Source organism: Cryptomeria japonica, chromosome 9 (assembly GCF_030272615.1).
Source record: "Cryptomeria japonica chromosome 9, Sugi_1.0, whole genome shotgun sequence".
NCBI lineage: Eukaryota > Viridiplantae > Streptophyta > Pinopsida > Cupressales > Cupressaceae > Cryptomeria > Cryptomeria japonica.
In genome coordinates this window covers 639,194,942-639,218,643 of record NC_081413.1, presented here as the reverse complement: position 1 = coordinate 639,218,643, position 23,702 = coordinate 639,194,942, and the positions used below count along the sequence as shown (strand labels likewise).

The 23,702-nt window shown below is 37.0% G+C and overlaps 1 protein-coding gene across 1 annotated transcript; it reads right to left on the bottom strand.

Moving 5' to 3' along the window:
* Positions 1-1,126: 1,126 nt before the first annotated feature.
* On the bottom strand, positions 1,127-1,696 carry LOC131046103 (uncharacterized mitochondrial protein AtMg00810-like). The gene has a single exon (XM_057979769.2). The coding sequence runs from the start codon at positions 1,694-1,696 to the stop codon at positions 1,127-1,129; it is 570 nt and encodes a 189-aa protein (XP_057835752.2).
* Positions 1,697-23,702: the final 22,006 nt, after the last annotated feature.

Sequence of the window (23,702 nt, the reverse complement as noted above, 5' to 3'; positions counted from 1 at the left end):
GAAATGTAACTCACAACATAGCTCAAGTCAGATTAGTGGTTGTAAGATAGATAAGGATGCCCACTAATTGCTTGAATGTTGATTAATTGATCACCTTTGAGTTTGCTTTGGCTGAAAGCTTCAACCCTCTCTCCATAGGTGTAGTCTTGCAATCTATCATTTTGAACTTTTTTTCTAGCAAACTCCTAGCATATTTTTATTGAGAAATGAAAATACCACTTCTTGTTTGCGAATCCTCCACACTTCAGCAATAATGTAGGAGGCCTCATTCTATCATATCAAAAGCCTTGCCTATGTTTAATTTGATTTTCTCAATCAAATGTGTCTCACTATCTGTTATGATGATATCATCCACATAAATGATCAGAAGGATGATGTCATTGTCTACGCTTTTGACATACAAGTTAGGATTTGAAAGACATCTTTGAAACACTTGTTCACCCAAATGACTTTTCAATCATTATGTACCATGCCCTTGGTGCCTGCTTAAAGCCATAAAGAGCCTTCATCAGTCAGCATAATTGATGCTCCTTTCCTGCAACTTGAAATCCTTGAAGTTGAGTCATGTACACTTATTCCTTTAAGTTGCCACTGATGAAGGCACTCTTTACGTCCATTAGATTGACTTTCTAGCCAACCTGTACGTCCATGGTTAGAACCAATCATATGGTGCTCATCATTGCTATAGGAGCAAATGTCTCCTTATAATCAATACCTTTTGTTACGAGAATCCTTTAGCCACCAATCGTGCTTTGTACTTGTCAAGTGTACCATTAGTTTAATATTTGACTTTGTACACCCATTTGCAATCATTGGGTTTCTTCCGTGGTGGAAGATTTGAAAGAACCCAAGTCTTATTTTTCATAAGGCTTTGTTGTTCGATGTCCAGGGCCTTTTCCCATTCACGTTTACCTTTAGCCTTTACAAAATCTTGGGATTCATAAACATTTGAATGTTGACCATAAGAGTGAAGTTAACTGTGTTTTGCTTGCTCTTGCCTTTGTATGATTTGCCTGAAATCAATTCATCATCCCAAACATCACCAACATGTTTTTCCCACAACTTAGGCCTCTTTGTAGAAACCTCTCCATCCAAATCAGCATGGTCACCAGCTTTCGGGACTATATCATTTGGATGCTGATCTAGATTCTCTTGAAGAAAATCTTATGGTACAGGTATAGTAGCAGAGAGGTATATAATTTGGAGCTGTCATAAAGCGTGAAATGTAGCTGACTACGAAGCTGATATCAGCTCTAGTAGCAGAGAGGTAGATGAAACTACCTACTTGTTGCCTGTATGTAGTATCATCAACAGGAGGAGAATCAGACTGGGCTGATAACTTCAGACCTTTCTCTGTAGGTGTAGATGCATTCTTGCAATCCTGCATACAAAACTTGTCGAACAAAGCCCTAACATATTTCGACTGAGAAATGAATATACCAGAAGGCTGCTGCCAAACCTCAACACCTGGGCAATAATGCATGAGCCCAAGGTCAGTCATGTCAAAAGATTGGCATAAACTCTGTTTGATTCCCTGAATCAAAGATGCCGAACTGTCGGTGATGATCAAATCATCCACATAAATGACCAGAAGGACCATAAGGATGATATCACTGTCAGTAGTTTTGATGTACAAGTTTGAGTCTAAAGAACTCCTCTTGGAGCTTTGATCACTGAGGTACTTATCAATTTTCATGTACCATGCCCTAGGGGCCTGCTTCAAGCTTTCACCATTTTGAGAACTTGGTGTTCTTTACTTGCAACCTTGAAACCTGGAGGCTGCGTCATGTAGACCTCTTCTTGTAGGTCACCATTCAGGAAAGCACTCTTGATGTCCATCTGATGTACCTTCCAGCCAAACTGTGCTACCATGGCTAGGACTAATCTGATAGTGCTCATCTTTGCTGTAGGAGCAAAGGTCTCCTCATAATCAATGCCCTGACGCTGAGAAAAGCCCTTTGCAACTAAATGAGCTTTGTACTTATCCAAATTACCATCAGACTTGTATTTGATTTTGTAGACCCATTTGCAGCCAATGGGTTTCTTCCCTGATGGAAGATCAGAAAGTTCCCAGGTGTGATTCTTCAACAGGCTTTGGTGTTTAGATTGCATAGTCTGTTCCCACTTTGGAATACCTTTGGCCTCGGAGTATGTCTAAGGTTCAAACACACAGGTTTGCTCTTTTTTCGAACAGGGCTCCCATCGATGAGTTCATCATCCCGAAGATCAGCAAGTGTCTTGGCCCACCATTTAGGCCGGAGGGGAGAAGGATCAACATTAGCATCAGGAAATGCTCTATGATCAGGTTCCTCATCAAAAGAATCCGGTTCAAAATCAGGTGAAGCATCTGCAAATCTGGGTGATCCTGCAGGAGAAGCTGAAGGTGTATGTACAGGAATCACTGGGATAACTGGAGCTACTGGAGCTGCAGGAGCCCTCCCATCAGGTGGACCTAATGGAAGTCTAACTCCCAAGTCATGAGCCTTCATAGGCTGGTTTGTTGAATCAGGAACAAGAGAGACAGACATGAAAGGTCCTTGCTGCTCATCAAAGACTACATCACGACTATACAGGAGACGAGATGTCTCAATCTCGATCAAGCAGTAGGCTTTGTGAAGACTACTATATCCAATAAGCATAAGTTTTTGGCTCTTGGCATCCAACTTGGTGCGTGAAGCATCAGGGATCCAAACATAAGCAAGGGAGCCGAAAACCTTCAGATGACTGATTTTGGGCTTGCGGCTTGACCAAGCCTCTTCCGGAGTCTTGCCTTTGACCACCACAGTGGGTGACCGGTTCAAAAGGTAGACCGCAGTGTTAACTGCTTCTGCCCAAAACTGCTTCGGAACATGTCTGTGGTTGAGCATGGATCTAGCCATCTCAGTATTTGTTCTGTTTCGATGTTCAACTACACTGTTCTGTTGGGGTGTGTGGGGAGTGGTTAACTGGCGCTTAATGCCATAAATATCACAGAAGCTAGAGAATTCATTAGAACAAAATTCCCCTCCATTATTTGATCTAAGAGCAATAATAGATTTCCCAGACTCTTTTTCAACTAGAGATTTAAACTTGTGAAATAAAGTAAACGCTTCTGATTTCTTTGCTAGAAAATAGACCCTCATTTTTCTACTGAAATCATCAACAAACAACAGAAAATACCTGGACCCAAGAACAGAAGGAGTAGCCATAGGGCCGCATATATCAACATGAACAAGCTGAAGTACCTGAGAAGCCCGCCATGAATCGCCACTTTTGAAGGGTGTGCGATGTTGCTTCCCAGTCTGGCATGCATCACAAACTCCAAGCTGCTGAGTCTGAATCTCTGGCAATCCGAGGACAAGTGCGTCCCGAGCAAGCTGAGCAAGATAGCGCACATTTAAGTGCCATATCGCTAATGCCAAAGTGTACTGAGAGAAGACTGCCGAGCAGCCATAGCTAGGTCTTGAGAAACACCAGAATCTGCAAATCTGAAAAGACCATGATCCTCAAGACCAATTGCAACAACTGACTGAGTCTCCCGATTAGTGATGGTGCACTAATGTGAACTGAAGGTGACATCCAACCGTGGAGAGTGTCACAACATCTGATTGATTGAGAGTAGATTGAGTTCCATCCTTGGAACGTGGAAGACATTGAGGAAAATGAGATTCCTCCCAACAGATTGAATCTGAATGTTGCCTTTGCCGACAATCGCGTATTCTTCCCCACCACCAAATATAACAAAATCTGAATAAGGCTGGTAGTCAGTGAACCAGTCTCGACAGTGGGTGAAATGACGAGAGGCACCTGAATCAATATACGAGGCAGACGATTTGACATGATCTGTGGGTTTTTTAGCCATGAAGGCGTAAAAGGCAGATTCTGTCTGCTCAGTGTGCTGTAGTCGGACGCTGAGTAGTACCTAGAACCACCTGATCGCTGCCACGATATTCAAAGATGGTTAGCATCCGTTGCTTCCACGTGCTATAGTTCCGACCATTGAAATTTTGATTTCCCTCGAGCAAAATATTCGTCAGAGATGCCATGGCACGAATTTATGTGAAAAACGTGAAAAGCTGAGAAGGCACGTACTTCGAGGCAAAATGTTGGAGGACCCAGAAGAGAGCTTGAAAAACCTAGAAAGAATATGTTGTCAGAATTTGGATCCACTGACTCAAAAATCTTGGCACAAAAATCAAGGCACCCAAAAAAACAGAGGATAGCCCAGTTGAGCTCTCGAAAAACCCACCACGAATCTGTGCTCAGAAAATTTTTTCGACTAAATCTGGAGGGTCAAAACCCTAGCCGAAAGTCAGAAAACGCGGGTTTGACCAAGTTGCAGGTTGCAAAAAAAATGGTGGGTCTATACTGTGCCGAAAAATGCTGAAAACCCTCGCCAGACAGAGGCAAACAGGAAGAATCCCATTACACGGGATGAACACAGTCCTTAACAACCTCGAAAAAAAGAAGATTTCAAAAAAGAAAACGGAAAAAATTCTTCACGATTTTTTGTTTGAAAAACTTTTGAAAACAAAAAGTTTCCGAAAATCTGCAGCAAAACCAAGAGGCCTGAAAAATCTCAGAAAAGAATTCACAAATTCTTTATTCAGGCTCTGATACCATATTACGAAGTAATTGGTAAATATTTGCTTGATATTAACAAAGATCAAAAGATCTTTATATACAAGAAGAAAGACGATGTTTCCTTAGGAAACGATCGTGAAGAATAGAAACATTCTAGTCTAGCTAACAGCTAAATAAGTATTTACAGAATATTACAATAGATAACCATTAACAATAAATAGAAACTATCTATTATCATAATAGTTTCTTCATCAATCACCTTATAGGCTTTATGATTGTCATTTTACCTTGTGAGTATTAACTTTTGATTCTTGGAGTCGAGATTGGTTCTTCTAAGCAAACACAATATGCAGGAAACGGTTTGTAAGAAAATCACAATTCCACCCATCTACATGTATTCACTATTTCATTGGATCTCAACCTAACTGTAAAGTTGGTTAATGCCTGATATTGAATCTTGAACTTAGCTCATATAATATATTATCAGATTAGAAGGTTAAAGATATGGGTGACAACAAAGTAAAGTCATTATCATTTGCCCCTAATAACTTGTTTACAAATATATTTATGCAAGCATTCAAGTTAATGGGTGCAGTACATTTGGGTACATACCTTTGAACGATAGCAGTTTGTATCAAAGAATTCCTCGGCTGCTTTTCCTATATATTCCACCTCGATTCCTTACTCCCCAACTCCATCTTATCAAATCTGATCTAAAATACAATCTAAAAGGGTTCCTTCTGCACATGGCGAAAGAACTTCCTCTACACTTCTTGTTTCCCGTCTTCCCCCACCTCTGTTTCAAAGGTGGAGTGGTAAAATCCCCAAACCAAGCACACAATTATTGTTATCCGCCATTTTTTTTGTGATGTTGTTTCAATGGTTATTTGTTCATACCAATGGCATGACTACTGGCCTCCCTCCATGCATAACTACTGGTGAAATCTATCCATACTTGGCATGCCAAATCCCCACTTTCTTCTCATCATCTTTTTGGAATACTTAAATGGATGGAATGTGGCAGATTGCATACCATAACTGCTCATCCATTAGCGAGTCCTTTTGAATTCAAAATACAAGCACTTAATGCATCGACATAAACACATTGGAAAATCCCAATAAATATAAAACCAATTTAATTATTAAATAATAATAGTGAAAATAATATGGGTCGTGGCAGTTCTCTTGGCATCTAAAATCCAGGTGTACCTAGTAGAACCAAAAAATTTAAGATGGCTCACTCTTGATTTCCTCCTAGACCATGCTTCCTTTGGGGTCTTCTCCTTTACTGGTTGTGTTAGAGACATTAGCTGACAAGGTACACTGTAATGTAAACTGCCTCTGCCCAAATCTTCTTGGGAACACTTTGGTTTTCCAACATGCTTTGGGCCATCTCCGTAATAGTATGGTTCCTCCTCTCAACCACGCCATTTTTTTGAGGGTATAGGGTGTTGCGTGCAATGGTTTTCTTGGACTCCTTGTCAACAATATTTCACTTTTGTTCACTGAAAATGACATCCAACTTGGGACAATGGCACATAATTTGACTCACTAAGGGTAGATTGAGATCCATTCCCAGAACATAGTATACATTGAAGAAAATAGAGATTTCCTTCCAGAGCATATTTGAACATTTCTTTTGTTGGCATCTGTATGCTCCTGACTAGCACCAAAGATCACTGAATCTGAGCAAGTCGTATACTCATGGAACCAATCCTTCGTGTGTTTAAATTGTTCGGATTCTCTAGAAGTGATGTACTATGCAAAAGACTTGGAGCGAGTAGCTGGTTGTTTGGCGTAGAATGTTGACTCCTTTTGCTCATAATGCTCTGTGACGTGAGCCTTTGGTGGAGGCTCTCCCTGGTTGAATTTCTTTTCACTTTGTATAGTGCTTCTTCATGTGACCAAGTTTACCGCAATAATGACATATGATAGTTTTTTGTTTCTTTAGAGTATCTTCATTCTTTCATTGACCTTTCTTTTAAGGCCACCTGCCTTTGCCCTTGTCCTTGGTTGTAAAGGCTTGTTCTACACTCAGTGAATCACTGCTGCTACCAAACTGCTTCTTCAATTTGTCCAGCTGCAAGAGTTTGTTGCACAAATCATTGAACTGTAGGTCAACATTAGTAGACAACATTTGGACTATTTCTATGAAATGCTCATAGGACCCTGGTAAGCTTTTTAGTGTTATAATGACCATGTTTTCTTCCATTGTGCGATCATCATCTATTGTTGATCACAAATGTTTTGATCTTAAACAAATGATCTTGCAAGGACATGTTCTCGTCCATCATGATCGAGAATAACATATTCTTCAATAAGAAGGTCTTAAACAAATGATCTTGCAAAGACATGTTCTCGTCCATCATGATTGAGAATAACATATTCTTTAATAAGAAGGCCCTCCCTTTATTTGATGTTCTATGCAAAACTCAAAGGTGTTTCCAAATCTTCGTAGAAGATTTTCTTGAAGGAATCTTCAGAAGCATTTCATTTGTAATTGATAATTCAATGAGCATAATGGCTTCACAATTGTCTTGGTCTTTACTTGCAACCATTGGTCTGGCTATAGTCTTGAGGACGATTTGATCAAGGCACCAATATTTGAAAATAGTGATCATCTTCTATTTCCAAGTGTTGTAATTTTTGCTAGTGAACCTTTGGCTATCTTCTAGCATGATACTAGTCAATGAAGCCATCCTTCCCGCAATCCTAATTCACGGAAAATGAGAAACTTGCTGATGTTTGGAGAAATCACTGAAATATCTACGTAAAATTTGCAAAACTTGAACATCGACCAAAACATGCGATTTTTATAGAAAAAATGAAAATCAACAATAAAATCTGCAATATTTATTTGGAAAACTTGCATAGGTCGGCAAAAACCCTAGCCATCCAAAAAGCACCACAATTTTTAAAAAAACTATTAAAAATCAGCAGAAATGAGTCATCAAACCCTAGGCATCGCTGGAAAATGCCCAATGCAGAATAGAATACCCAAGATTTATCAAAAGTTGTGCAAGGAATAGGTTTGTAAAATCATTGCATGCCCAAAAAAATACGCTGTGGGCCAAAAACACTGAAAATGATGCCCAAAATTTGCAAAAAAATCCATTAGAAATCTGGTAAAAATCATTGCCCGGGTCGAACAATCTTGTTGTGGCTTCAAAACGCAGAAAAATATCATCCAAATCTTGTACGATTTTCCTCGAAAAACCCTGGTGTGATTTTGTGTTCAACCAAACATGTTTTTCACCCAAAAAAGCCAGGATTTGAGTAGAAAATATGCACAATTTGCATACAAAAATGGCACACGGTTGCCAACAAAAGAACCCATATGATTTCAAGCCCAAAAAACGAAGTGCAATTTTTAGTAGAAAATCTCATGAATTTTATTCAAAAATCTGCCATAAAATCTTTTTTTTTTTGAATTTTGGGTAAAAAACACACCCATGAATTTTATTAAAAAATTTTTTGAATTTTTTTTTGGATGTAAATGTATAGTTTGCTTTGGTAAATCCTCTATCACGAATATGAACTCATATTCATTGATCCCAAGGTTTTAAAAACATGTGCTGTAATAAGATATTATGAAAAGTAATGACATGGAGAATGATTACCAAGATATTCAATATTAACAAAATAACAAAAGTCTCCTTCAATGAGAGTTAGAAATGTTTTATTTGATAATGATAAGATTGACAACTAAGAAAAGCAGATGACAAATAAAAGAATAATGAATATTCCTAAAGTCTAGCTAACAACTTAATTGATCATTATGTTAAACCCACTCTAGGACTGGGACAGAGAGAGGTGGGGGGGGGGGTGTTGAGAATCAGTCCGAAACACTTTAAATCTGATCTAACTGATAATAAACGATGTTTAAGAACAATACTAAAAACATCAACCATCAACACATGAACATTGGATTTACGTGGAAATCCCATAAAGGGAAAAACCATGGTGAGAATCATACTCACAATATAAATATAATTGATTACAAAGTTTTAGGCTTATAGCCAAGGAGCAACATGCACTTGATAGACTTGCAAAACTAGGGCGCACTACCTTAGGGCAAGATACATGGATTTGCTCAATTGAGGCACACTGCTTTAGGGCAAGATACAAAAGAGGCTGCCAAGAGACCCACTGTCTTTCGGCAATAGAAAGAATAGTAGACCTGATCATGAAATTGTATTTGAACCTTTGTCTCAAGTGACCAACATCATGGCAAACATCTCTGATAATCACCACTGTCACAACACACTGTCTCACTGAATGTATTCTTTCAAAGCTCTTCACAATCTAACTTTTCAGACATTAGCAGTCTCAAATCTGCTTGCATGTCAGTCACATTCACTTCTCATCAATTCACACACTATCCGATGCACAACTCACACATCCACACTCCTTAAATATAAGATAGATCATCAAAAACCTAATTGAGGATTGGTCGAGAACAAAATAAACATTATTACACAAAAATAAGCCACCTGGACCAAGATACTCAAACTGGTCCACTCTAGGAGAAAGAGGGGACCTAAAAACATCACAATACATCCTTCCAAGTCGAATCCAACAAACCGCACACACCAACACATCCTCCAAAGCCGCCACCAAATGAAACGTGTAGATAAACAATAAGGCTTAGCACTTAGTCGGCCAAAAGACATCTTCCAATACAAATTTCCTAACACAGATCTCTACCCATCATGGTAAGACCCATAGCAATGTTCTAACTCAATCTTCAATGCATAACCGACCCAGAAAGGTATGATCCAAACAAGATAATCCAAATGAACACACTGAAGCATAACATAGCTGAATATACCATGCACAAACCAATACAACTTACTTCCGAAACATAAACACCACTAGAGAATGAATTGAGAAACACTTACGAACCACACAAACATGTACAGGAAACTGCAACACAAGATTCACCATATCCGGAGGCCACCAAAAACTTTCCGAACTAGTCTGACAGACACCCTTGCTGTTAGAGAACAGTAACAAACAACTTCTTCCATCCACGAACTAGAAAACCAATCAATGCAACATCCATAAGACATAATCCTTACCATCCAAAGGAATGCAAAGCATTCTAGCAATGGAACATTAAATATTGTTTCCCGCATATGTTAATTTCCCTTTCTTGCATATTGAACTTGCCACGACCAACACCAAAGCATCAAACTCAATAGCAACACCAAACGCTAGACAAGGAAAACCTGCAACAATACAGGGTCATATCTGGACCAAACTCCATCCGGACTACTGAGTTTGACATCAATGACAACCAAACTCAAATTTCCAACACATTATAATTAAATATTACAATATTATTTTAATAATTTGTTTGATTTGTGAAGCAAGACTTAATTGACTTAGTTGAAATGAACATTTGCTCAAATTCATTTTTTGTTGGTAAATAGTTGTTCACCCTTGGTTGAATTTGCTCCTTACGCTTTGTGAAGGAGTGCATCATACACAATTCCTCATGTGATTGTAGATAAACCTAGTAATTGTGAGCCTTTTACCATACCTCGCTAACCCTTTCAATTTTTTCAATGATCTCTAGGTTCAGATCAAGACAGTATGCCATGCATGACATAAAAATCATGGAGGGATACTTGCTTATCAAAAGTATCCCAACAACAACACAACCAACAACATTGTCTCTAATAAACTAAACAACTTGAATAATGTAGTTGCATATTTGATCCTATCTCATGCATTCAAGGATTTTTAAAAATATCATGCCAATATCACAAGAGACAAAGAAGATGATGAGAGTTCAATTCTTTCTCTTTGTCCACTCATTTGACATTATAGTGCATCCAATCCTTGTCTACTCTAATTAGCGTTCCTTAATAACATCCTTAGCATCTTGTATCGGGTCATTAAACATACCAACCCTCAATGTCTCATAAGACAAGGCTTTGAACCCAAGATCTACAATTTTAATAGCATACAATTGTAATATCCCAGTTATTTTTTTTTGTTTAGGCCAATAATAATCATCCACAAACAGATAACCCGTTAAGGTTAGAAAGCACAAACTGAAAACTTGCTGAAAGATGCAACCCTTCCACTTTCTGATCGCCAAGTGCCCAATGTGGAAAGGTGAGAGCATATGGTGAATAGGGGATCGTTAGATCTCAATTTTGTTGAAAAATGAAGTGGAATACAATACTGGGCGGCAAGCCAGCCCCTTCTGCTTATCTAGCGGGAATGCAAGAAACTTGGCGGTGAACCTGCCAAGAGAAACATACAAAGGCACAAATCACTCGACCGTGATATTTCAGCGGGAGGACTAAAATTTCAAACAAACTCAACTCAACCGCTTATGCAGTGGGAGGACCATTACAATCAATCATCACTCGACCACTTATGCAGCAGGAGGACTGAATTACACTTCAATTGAAATAGGTGGCAAGCCAGCCTCTTCCACTTTTCAGCGAGATGAGAGTTGCAAGCCAGAATTGGTTAGTAGTACTACTACTTAACCTTACAATAATCAAGATAGTGAGAGAAGAAGAGTAATGCTGAACATCCAAATAATAAGCATGAAATTTCTGCTAACATCAAAATCTGCAAGCCAGAAATGCAAAACCAGCAGCCTATGGATTCACGAAAATGCTCATATCTCTCTCATTACTCACCCAATTCACCCAAAATCAGTTCTAAACTAATGCTACACTAGCCACAATGAAAACAAACCCAAAGGAAGCTATCGAAACACCCATATTTATTTTGCACGTTTCCCAATGCACTCACTAAACCCAACGCCTAACTTGGGGAGTTCGATTTTCAATATAAAAATCCACACTCAAAATAAGATGCCAAAAACTTACAAGATGCATCGCCAGTGGTAGGAAGGATGGATGAGCCGGTACCCAGAATGATGGAATCGCTTGGCCAAGAGGTATGAGCAAAATGCAGTTTCAACAGTTCTGCGACCAGCAACCGGAAAACACTCCAATCTCACACAAAACACTTCACAATCTGCAACTCACTCACCAACAGCACTGGAAATACATGGACACAGCTAGGTACTATCTTGCAAGTACGAAACTGAGACTTAGCTAGGAAGCCACACTTCGAAGCTCAAATTTTCACCGCCAAGTTGGCAGCATAACGATGCAAATTCATATGATAACCAAAATGGGAGCCCAAGGCTCTTATTTATAACTTCTAACTCCCCAAAACCAAATGCAAATGCTTACAAATTCGCCCAAATTCAACTTCTTCATTTGCATTTCCTTTACCATGTGGACCCAAGGATGGCGGCCAAACCACAAGTCAAAGAATTACGCCAAAAAGCACAAGACCACGATTTTGACATAGCAAACATTTGCGGTGAATAAAATAATATCTCCCACATCAAATTGGCGTCCCTATCTAGACATAAACTTCGTCTAGCACTTAGGAGATAATATGCGCAATTTCCATAGTCATTAATCAATAGTACAAGTAATCAAATTAATTAAATATTAAACCTTAGGATAAGGAAATAATATTTAATTATATCACTTATGACTCCAATACTGATTATTGGCAAAACTAGGATGAAGCTGCGCCAGGAAGACCACTGAACTGTTGCAGGATCGGGACCTTGTCCACTGCCAAAAATAGAAATATGCCATATTGCCACTTACTAAAAATAGTAAGTCATGAACTATTGCTCCGAAAAGCATGATCTTCGCACCCAGTGACAGAGCATGGAAAGCTTAGTAGGACAGTATCACCAAAATGGCCAACCCCTGACTTACTAAAAATAGTAAGTTCTCGCCTCATCAATGCTTGACCCTCATTCTTCATTCCACCTAGCCTACGGGTCTCAGGAATAGGCTAATGGACCACTGGAAAGACATCAATGAGGAGGGGACATTACAACACTACACCTTACCAATATGGAGACTTGACAAGATGGAACAATAGGCTAGAGTAGTATTAGAAATTTTCTATCACGTTTTTTGCTTGTTTATGGACGTTCTTCCTTCATCATGTACTCTTCAAAGTGGTTTGTGATTTTGGTGTATTATGAGGTGTGAAGAAAGAATTAATGTTTCTTCCACTTGTGTTTGGGCCATGTGTTGTAGAAGTAGTTGTTCACTTAGACTCCTAGAAAGACTTGCACACAAATTGCCTCATCCAAAGAATTGCTCCTAGCTTCTGCAAAATTAAAAGCCACATATGCTATATTTAGTAATTTACAAAATATTTCGAATGAGTATAAAAAACCACAGGGAAGTGTTTTCTATTAGATTTGATTCTTGAGTACAAATGGAATAGAAAATTGCACCATGTGGAGCTAGATACAGTAGTTAAATGATAACTATTGCTAATGTATGATGATTGTCTTTGGAAATCAATTATAAATTACTTTTGTGTGCAAGTTAAAAATTACAAGTTGTTTACAATTTCCTCTTCCCCATTCTAGTGGAAAATTGGTGGTTAGAGGGTCTAGTCCTTGCACTCAATTGTCGCTCCTTCCTTGGTGTAGAAGATTGTGCTTGTTGCTCCACCTTGCTACTAGATGGAAATTATTCCTCTATCGCATCAATGTCATCCAATGACAATCCAATTTCCCTTGCATTTGCTGCAACCATATCTTCCATAGCTTGCTTCACAAAATCAACAATCCCATCCTCTATAAACAAGGACTGATCATCCTACATGGTCCAATCACTATAGGGATTAATCTCATCCAAATTAAGAGGTTGTTTAGATTTGACCTCTACCTTTCTTTTGCAAAGTTGAAGGTTCTATTGCACAAAAAGTAGGTTGTTGAGGCATTGTTGAGTCAACTTATTACGCTTTTTTATATGAATGGTGTTAAACACACTCTAGTGGCAGTCACAAACCAAAGCTCTAGAAGGTTGAGACAGAATTCAGAGGGCTAGCTTTTGGAGATTTTAGGCATTTGCACCCCAATCTTTTGATCAAGAACTTGTAACTAAGATATTTAAGAGTTTTGTAAATATACAATATTTTAATAATGATTGTAATTTGTAACTTGCAACATATAGGATTTCACTTTTTCTTAGTTGATGTTTGGGTTGATCTTCCTCGATTAGCTAGTGGCCAATGAAAGAGCCTAACCCAAGATTGTTTATAGTTCTGCAACTCGCAAATGATGAGATCTCTCACCTTAGCCTTGGGTGTCGTCCTTTCAATGCATGTTAAGAGACCCTCCATAACCTCCCCATTAGCATCAATGATCTCTCAAGTGGGGGCAAATCTACTTGCATCACCCCAATAATAGTTTCGAATGGCTTCATTGACCCTATCCATGGTCATCAATTTATCCCATTAGGTTTTTCTCTCCATTCATCAGTCATAAAACCCTTACTAGTGGCTTTGATACTTATGAAGTACAAACAAATTAAAATTACAATGAAACTAAATGCTTTTAAAGTTTACAAACAAAGTGCTGAATTTGAAATTTAATTCTGAAGTTGAAATTACCTTGATATTCTTTATAACTATTGGCAAAGATATCATAAAAAAATATATTTGCGGTCTTCTCTTCATCAGCCTTCTTTGAACATGTTGAGTCTAGCCATGCTTAACTCACACACATTTGCTTGAAAGATGTCAATAGACTATAAATACTTTACAATGTTAAAAAACTAGTTATAAACCTGTTTACAACCAAGCTAACCACCATTCCACCAGTGCCACCTCTTGAGCCACTGTCGCCCATCTTGATAAAGTCAGCTATCTGCAATCCTGGCTGCCTTCTAAGTTTCTAACCTTTCCCTTCCCCAAGTAATATAGTAGTCTTAACAAATATTAGCCAATGACAGGTACATGTTCATTTTTAATTCTACTATTTTGTAATCATTTGTCTAATTATAGAACTGTGGATTCTCAAAACTTCAAAATTGTAGCTGTGATATCGTTTCTGCAATGTTTTGAGTAATTCATGTCATGATCAAGGATGATAGACAACCAACTACCAATTGTAACTGGCAACAGAAGCATACATCCAGTATGTCAAAAAGATTAAGCCTTGAGCTCAATTTGTTCAGATTCCTCTTTGCTGCCTACTTTCTAATCTTCTGTTTTCAGGAGCTTGGATTATCTGTGACATTTGAGGTGTCTGGCATTCCCATATCTCTGTCTCTGGTTCTTTGCCTCTTAACTATATTTACAATTATGTTTAGGCGGTGCTGTGTATTTCATTTCTTTCAATGTCTTCACTTTATTCCTTTTGAATTTTTCTTTGACGAAGTCATCTATGGGAGCTCCAGTGGACTCACAGTTGCAACAGCATGGAATTCATATTTTCATTGAATTGAAGATAGTTGATGTCATTTAAGGAAGTATATTTAGAGATGTGTTATGACTAGTTTTATATGCATTTTTTCTTGTCCTTGTGGGACATGCATAGTTTCAAATTTAATGTATTCACTTTATAGAAGATTGTGATTACTCTGATAAGAATGTGGTGCTTCCATTTCCACGCAATCAAGCACATAACTTGTCAAAATACTGGATATAGGTATTTGTTATGCATAAAAAAATGGAATCAATTGGTGAAACTTATTGCATTGTATTTGACGAGAGAAAGTCTTGTTGTCAAACTATATTGTAATGCATGTATTCGGCCCTTTCTTTTTTATACATGCTATAAGATAATGCTGGACATTGGAAAAATTGAAGAATGTACATTCAAAAGTAGTACAGATAAAAACAAATACAATAGAAAACATAAACCAGAGAAAAGTAACAATGCTAAAGCTATGGCATTAAAAAGAAAAATGACTATCATGAACCTTACTTACTATTTTAATGATCGATTTTACTAGTATTTATAGTTCATTTGTTGAGGTAAATCTATATTTTCATTCTGCACATTTAAAGCAGCTAATATAAAAAAAGAAAAAGTAATAGGCATTAAAGGCTCTGCAAGTATGATTAAGCTTACAAAGTGATCCAATGCGAGGTTCCTTTTAAATATAGTACACACCAGGAGATGCTCTTCAGAACTGAATGTTTTTTTTTTTTGCTATTGTAAGACTGTCTAAAGAGGCCTCCAGGATTCAGAAATAAGGGTTTGTGGATCCTGTTGTTTTTAATGGTTTAGAATGGAAGACAAACATAAGCTTGCCATATGGTTGGAAGCTAGATTTGCTTCTTTTAAAAGAAGGGTCTCAGCAGATGGAAACAAAAGGTAATAGGCATATGATCTAAACCCGTAAGCATGATTAAGCTCTTTAAAATAATCCCACGCGTTTATAATTGAAGGTTGTTTTGTTTTGCTATTGTCTATCTAAAAGTGGTCTACAGGATTGAGAAATTAAAGGTTTGTGATTCTGTTGTTTATTTATATTTTAGATTGAAGAACAAATATGTGCTTCCATATGGTTGGAAGCTAGATTTGCTTCATTGTAAAATAAGGGCTTCAACAGAGAGAGTTTAAAAAGTCATGCCCCATAGCCATATATTGTCAGACAATTGGGAAAGTAGGTGTAATACCTTCCTCATCAATATAAGAACATGTGGATAACATGCTGATATTTTGGCAGGAAAACTGAGAAAAAGTTAGAAATTTAGGAAGCAGCGTAAAGGAATATTGAAAGTACAAATTTGCAGGAAAGCATGGCATAGAACTTTGGAGAAACAATCAAATAAAAGACTGAACATATTTACCACCTAGTAAAAAACATGAATTTTATCCTATTATGGGAGAGGGTGCGGCAGTTATGCACTCTAACTTGCGCATCTCAAGCTCTTAAACAGTGTATTGAATTTTGAAAATTCAACATACCACTGTATGAGTTAAGAGCTTAAAGCTATTGTTTGGGGTTTTCGGCATCAACAATGTAGTCACATCAGCTACATCTTTGCTAAGTTGTCCAAAAACACTTTGAAAGAAGTTAGATTTAAACATGTGCATCCAGGCATGTATTATTGGTTGCCTTATGTGGGACCATGTGATTGGTTGTTTGTTTTATGTGACTATTTTTTATAAGTACAAACATAACAGATGCTAGTGCTTTACATTACAAGTATTGGATAAAAGTATTAAGAAAGAAAAGGGCCATTGCACTGTACCATAGCAGTTATTGGAGTGTGTTAATTTATTAGGGCCTTACCTCAAAAAAAGAAAAGAAATTGACTAGGGAGAAAAGACATTTTAAAAATAAGTAACCTAAAAAAAAAATTGTAAACTGTGAACGATTTAGTGGAAATCACCCACAGGTTGCGATTCACTTAAATACAAGAATTGGCTAAACACACTAATCTCCAATAGAGGGAAAGGGTAGGAAAAACTTCCAACTTCCAAACCTTCTTATAGATCAAGACAATGATAAACTAGCGAGCACAGTAATTGAAAATGATCTTAGGAAAACAATTTTCTGAGTTGAAATAGAACACCGAAGTAGGAATTTCTATATTCCTTGATCTTTTCATGTGGGTGTTTTTTGAGATGCTCGGAGTTTAGGTATTTTCCCCATGAGATATAGTATGCGGTGTTGCTCAGGGTACTCTAAAATTCATAATTTTGTTGGGTCCATGTTGATATAAATATAGCATTCTGTAGCTTAGGAGAATAGGTTGCATTGGTTGACACATATAGCGCTACAGTGACTTTAAATGCAGAAAATGGTCGGGGTTTTGTCTCAATCTATAATTTGTTATTCAGTTGCTAAATTTCTAAACCAATATTTCAAAGTTTCAAACGTTAAATGTACTACTGTTAGTATCCCTCCCCAACTTGCTTTATTCTTGTATAATGAAATCTTTACAGAATTATTTGCTTGTAGAATCTTTACAATATTGTCTTAGGGAAGTTAAATAATAATTAATGAAGGAAACATGTTACCTGCACTGGGAGTAACTTCCAAGGTTGATTAAAGCGGCACTAATAAGCTTGTGAAGCTTAATGTTTTTTGTTGTGCCTGTTTAAGCTTAGATATATGGATATTAGGAACACTAATAACTTGGCTGTTCATAATCCATGAGACGTATGCCAAACATATCTTTGGTGGCTGTGGAATTTGAAAGTGTAGCAAACATCTTATTGACGATGCTCTAAATGATGATTCTCATTAGTTTACTAATGAACCAAAATGAATTCGATCCAACTACTTTCGTCCAGTCCATTCATTAAAGCCTAAACCCCAGTCAATCTCGTACCTTTGATTCTCCCTCGTATTAGATGGTTAAGGTCTCCGATGTAAGATTTGATTTATGTCCTTTGAAATGACTGGTTGAACGAGATACTCAATCTCATCTATTTGATTTAAACTAAAATCAACTGTTGGTCTACCTTGTCACCCTAAAAGGGCCTTGCATCACAATTTTTCACTCAAGTTGGTGATATCAAATCTGCCACACAAAATCTTCATCAAAATCAACTGTGCTCTCCGAGAGACTTGTGAGGCATTAATATGTCAGGTAAAAGATTCTAATTCCCTTGATCTAAATCAGGATTTAATAATTTGTAACTTATCTTGCCTTTTGTGAAGGCAATTCCCAAATACAAATCAATCAATCTTGAGAAAGCCAATTATCCATTTGATTAATTTTAACGTTCAACAACCAAATTTATTTCATGTTATCTTTATTTCCTTAAAATTTCTTTCCTACAAATGGAAAGCAACGATTTCAATATTTAATTCGGTTACCATTATTAAGCCTCGCTTTTCAAAAACCATGAATTCTTGAAAGAGGAGGTCAAATTTGAGGTTTACATGATTTTTTTGATCAAGAATTCCAAGCTTCAGAAAGCATTAATATCAAAAGATGTCAATGCTACAAACCATTGATACCTTGGAAGCTCTGATGACCAATGAGCTTCTCCGTGTCCACAAATTATCAGGCCATCTAACCTGAAATTGAACCCCATGAAGCTTTAATAGCCACTAGATTAAAATATGAATGTGATCTTCGTTCGACAACGCTCATCTTCACATCAAATCATCCAACTGCCTTTTGGGATAATCCCAAAAGCTTTTTACACTGTTGGTTTTGAAATAATCGAATGATTCAAAGGAAAGTCGAGGAAGTTAACAAGAAAGCTTGTAATGCGTAAAATGATAGTGCGATTTGTCACCTATGCGTCCAATTAAAATACCACTGCATACAGATTTCTGCCTAAATCTGATCTACAAATTATTATTTCGATTTGTCACCCATGCGTGCAATTAAAACACTAACGTATACAGATTTCTGCTTAAATCTGATTTACAAATTATTATTTACATATTTCCGCTTCTTTGGAAGTCAACTTACGTCAGTTAGAATCCCATTTCTCTTCGTAAGTAGATTTTTTGGATTTCAAACCTTTTGCCCCAAATTCTTTTCTCTGCCGCTTCTTGAATATTTTGAAGAGTTTTTCTCAAGCGTTACAAACTACAATGCACACGTTTTCCTAATTGCAGAGCAGGGACAGCTTGAAGCTATTATTATTAATAATAATTGGTAGAAGCTTTTTTATGGGAGACATTAGAGAGCATAGGACCGAAATCGATAGGGCAATATTCCTTTTACTACAAGCTTTACATTAATTGGAGAGCATTCATGGATTTTGCGCTTTGAGATTCATGATTTTATTTTGAAGAGTTTTGGTATAAGAAGCTTGAAGTACACTGCATGGAATAACTTTGCGAAGCCAATAGCTTGGAAATGTGGACTCGCTTGGTATTTAGTGTCAGGGTATGTCTTGACATGAGGTTTTAGGTTTAGTTTGCCGTATAATCCTAACAGCTTGGAGGGTGTTAGTGGGGGCAGTACAAAAATCGTATTACCAAAGAAACAATAACCAAGACCTTGTGATTGAAAGGAGAAAAAATGGATACAACGTTCACCAATTTTAATATATCATTAAATAAAATGTACACGAAAATACTGGAGAAGAGAGGGTAATGCTTAGAATTAGATGTAAAGAAGTGCCAAATTAATCTCTTCATTAATGGGATAACTGCTTGGTAGTAGTTCTTGGGCACATGGTGACAATCAATCTAGTTGACAAAGAGGCTTAACTTTGATGAATGTTTGGGCTTGGACTTTTTTAGTAGTTCTTAGGCACATGGTCACAATTGAGTTAGACAAACTCAATTTTAACATGTTTGATCCCACTCACAGTCTTGAACATTTTTATTGACATATTGGTAATTATATGCCAATAAAAGAGCATCTTAGGAATGATCAAGTTGATAACAAATTCATATATTTTATTTTCTATGCTAGATTTGTTTGTTTGAATTCAAATATCTCTTCAAAGGTAACAATATACATGATAAAGATCATCATGTTGTCTCTAATTAATGATTAGTATATTTAGATTGGTAGTCCTTAAGGAAAGAATATCAAGGGTAATCAATTTCTTCGATTTGAGCATTGCATGTGAATAATTTTGCTTTTAAAAGGCTAGCCGTTTGCATATTTTTATCCATTGAAATATTACATCATGGTTAGATTCTACAAAGGTATGCTTAGGCCATACAAATTGCTTAAATATTTAACTTCTAGGATATTCATTCTATATATTAAGAAGATGGCAAGGTTTGATGCCAAGTACTTCAATGTCTGCTTTAAGATGTAATTACAACTTACATGTAAACACAATGTTTGGATATTTTTTAGAAGATGATGCTCTAAGGCATTGTGACGGACTTAAAATGTTTGATGACCCAAAGGACATTTGTAATCAAAACTAAATATTCTTACCAGTGTCTAAAAAACATTTGAGGCAAAAGTTGAACAATTGGCCAATTATTCCATGTGAAGACATGTTCCTAATCCTTTTATTTGTTGACATGCAGAAGATCTAGGCGTTAAGATGGACTTAAATGGTTATGGCCTAAGGACACTATTAATGAAAAGCTAACTTAAATATTCTCACTATTATGTCAAACACAATTCAAAGCCAAAGTTAGAACAATTAGCCAACTAAAAAAGCATGGGGAAGCATGCCAACAATCTTGGAGACACAATAATAAAATCTATGCTAGCTTAAGAATGCAAAGAAATTTGTCATACTCAAGGCTATAACTTGGAAGTTTCTATGTGGCTAAAGGAACAATTGAGTTTAAACTAACGGAAAAAATTACTTCAGTCCATGACATGGAGAAAATGACCAAGAAATAAGGTGAAAACATAATATAAGATCGGGTATCTGTAGGATGATTAATTATATGAAGTGGGACAAAGCTTTGACAATCAATGCCTTTGAACATGATCTATCAAAAGAGGAAGTTAGTGGAGACATTAGAGATTTGGTCCCCTCAATGAACTGTAGCCTTGTAAACCATATGCAAAGGGTGAATTTTAATGCAAAATAAGGCCACAAATACAAGGGATTCAGAGCCCAACACTAGAGTATGGTTTCCTCTGCACCTTGTAGTTGAATGTTTCAAGCTAAATTAAGATCTTTAACTTATTTCAAAATCCCTTAACGTTTTATAAAGTTTACATGGTCATCTCCTTTGTTAGTTCTACCGTAGCTATTGCAAGCGTTACAACATCATTCTTGACACCACAACAATAAATCATTAGGAAAAGGGGACAAAAAAAGTGGCACTTAGTTGCTTCTAGTTTTATATTATCCCCAACTCACTCCTTAGTTTCCTTTTCTCATAGTTATCCCATCTACGATCTTAAGCAAACACCTTTGTTATGCCTTGAACACCCATTGTATCCACAAATTCAACCATTGCCATATTTACTACTTCTTCATCTCCCAACACTTGCACTACCCCATATCATCTCCACCACCATGCAATCCTTGTTTTCAACCTCTACTATTTCTCGCATTTTTGGTATGATACCCTATTCTCCCTAATTTGAAAATGTTCTAAGAATATTACCTCATAATGAAGTATCACAAGCTTTAAGTTAACACAATAAGCATACACACATACACCAACATGCATACAAGCTCACCTATGAAGACCCTCATAGGTCTACACACATCCACTTGCACACACACAAATTGCACACACAATGATCAGTCCCAGATTCATATATGAAGGGATATAATTGACCCAATAATATTACAGACATGCACAAATGTGCACATCCTCCTATGCATGAACACCCACATAACATATGAAGGTACAAGCACGCACCCACATAACAGATGAAGGTATGTGCTCACACACACAAGAGTGTATGCACATGCACATTGACATATACAAGCATAAATAAGCTGAGCAAGGGAGGAGATAACAAAAATGACAGATGGGAGGAAAACACCAAAGACTCAAAAAGTAGGGAAGGGTAACTCTTATGATAGATGTTGACAATTCACACTCCACTAACACAAACACTCACTTTATTAACTTGAGAAAACTTAAATAAAAGTATAGGAAAACCTACACTAATATCCTCGTAAGTGTAGCTTGGGTGGATGAAAAATGGGTCTCGATAAATGAAGCTTGACGAGATACCCATGTATATAAAATCCTCATCATCCCCCACCCTCAACGCCCCGTTAGAAGATGAAATCTCTCACATGTCAAGGTCGTAGATAAGGATACTTGATTTTTGTTAATAGTTTCTTGAAAATACCAACAACTTGCAAGAAAGTTAGATTGTAGTGGAGATTGATGATGTGTCTATGGATAAGCTCACAAATGTATGTATGTGAGCCTCTAATTGCTTGGTTTGTTGACGAGGTTGGGTTCGATGAAATATAAATGACACTTGAGTTGTCGTAAAAGACGATTGAAGGTAGTTTGAACTTGATAGCAAGCTTAGTGGGAATATGTTGAAACCAAATAATCTTAATGGGGATATTCACATCCCCATGATACTTGGCCTTATTGGAAAATAGAGCAAAAATAAACCTCTTGCTTGACCAACAACCATGGCCAAAACCAAGTGAAATATTGTAACTCGAAGTGGACTTGCAATCTTCAAAATTGCCTATCCAGTCTGAATTTGTTTAACTCACCAAGTCAATATTAATGCCCTTTGCATTGTGAAACCTAAAAATGTGTGTATCTTGAATATAATGGATAATTCATTTGGCTGCCTTTTAGTGCAACCCATGGGACTCTTGCATAAATCAAGAGACCATTCTCACTCCATGTGAAATGTTGAACTTTGTGTGAGAAAAATAAATAAGGCTCCCAACAAGTTATTGATACAAAATACCATCAATCAAAGGTGTAGAATACTAAGCCTCAAGTTTGACTCCTAAAAGAGAGACAGTGAGATCAAGGTTGTAATTAACCATTTGACATCATGAGAGCAAATCTAGGACATACATGGATTGTGTAATGGCCATCCTTGAAACAAATCAAGATGTCTCAATATTGAGAAAGTAACACAACAAGCCAAAGTTGGTCATTAAAAATCTATTGTGAAGGTTAGTTTTGACCATCATAATGGATGAAGAACTGATGATCAATAGGTCACCAACATACAGAACTAGTAAGAGGAGTGAATCATCATTTTGAAAAATGTAGAATACAGATTTGAATGGCAATGAGACAACCCAATGAGAAGGAACGAATCCTTCTTGGCTTACCAAGCTTGAGGGGATTGTTTGTGGTCATAGATAGATTTCCCAAGTTCTTAAGCAAAGATGAATCTTGAAGAAATCTCTATGGTTACTCCATGTATATCTCCTCCTTAAGGTCTTTGCGAAGAAATGTTCTCTTTACATACATATGATGAACCTCCCATTGATGTATTGTAACAATAACAAGCGCGAGTTGAATGGAATTAAGTGCAAAGGTCTCAAAGTATTCAACACTAAGAACTTGGGAAAAACCTTTTGCAACTAACTATGCATTATGCTTTTCCACTAATCGAATTGTTGCAAACTTTGTTTGATAGATGTAGTTACGTCAACAAGTTTTCTTCCCTTAAGAATGGGAACAAGATTCCAAGTTTGGTTCCCAATCAAGGGGCCACAATACTCTTGCATAATATCGTCCATCCTAGGAATACTAAATGTTTCTTGAAAGGATTGTGGATTAGAGACAATAACAATGTAGACATGTGGAGACCCTTGCAACTATGAACATGTTTGCTTGGTTGAATGGATCCTAAACCCAATTACTTGTAGTTTGTAGCATCTACTAAGCTCAAAGTGCTCTTGAAGGTAGATAATCTATAAGAGAATCCTCAACATTTAAATGATGACTAGCAGAGGAATGAGGTGAATC

Excerpts from the sequence above, each read along its gene's own strand:
- LOC131046103 (XM_057979769.2), bottom strand. The coding sequence starts at position 1,696 with ATGAAAATTGATAAGTACCTCAGTGATCAAAGCTCCAAGAGGAGTTCT.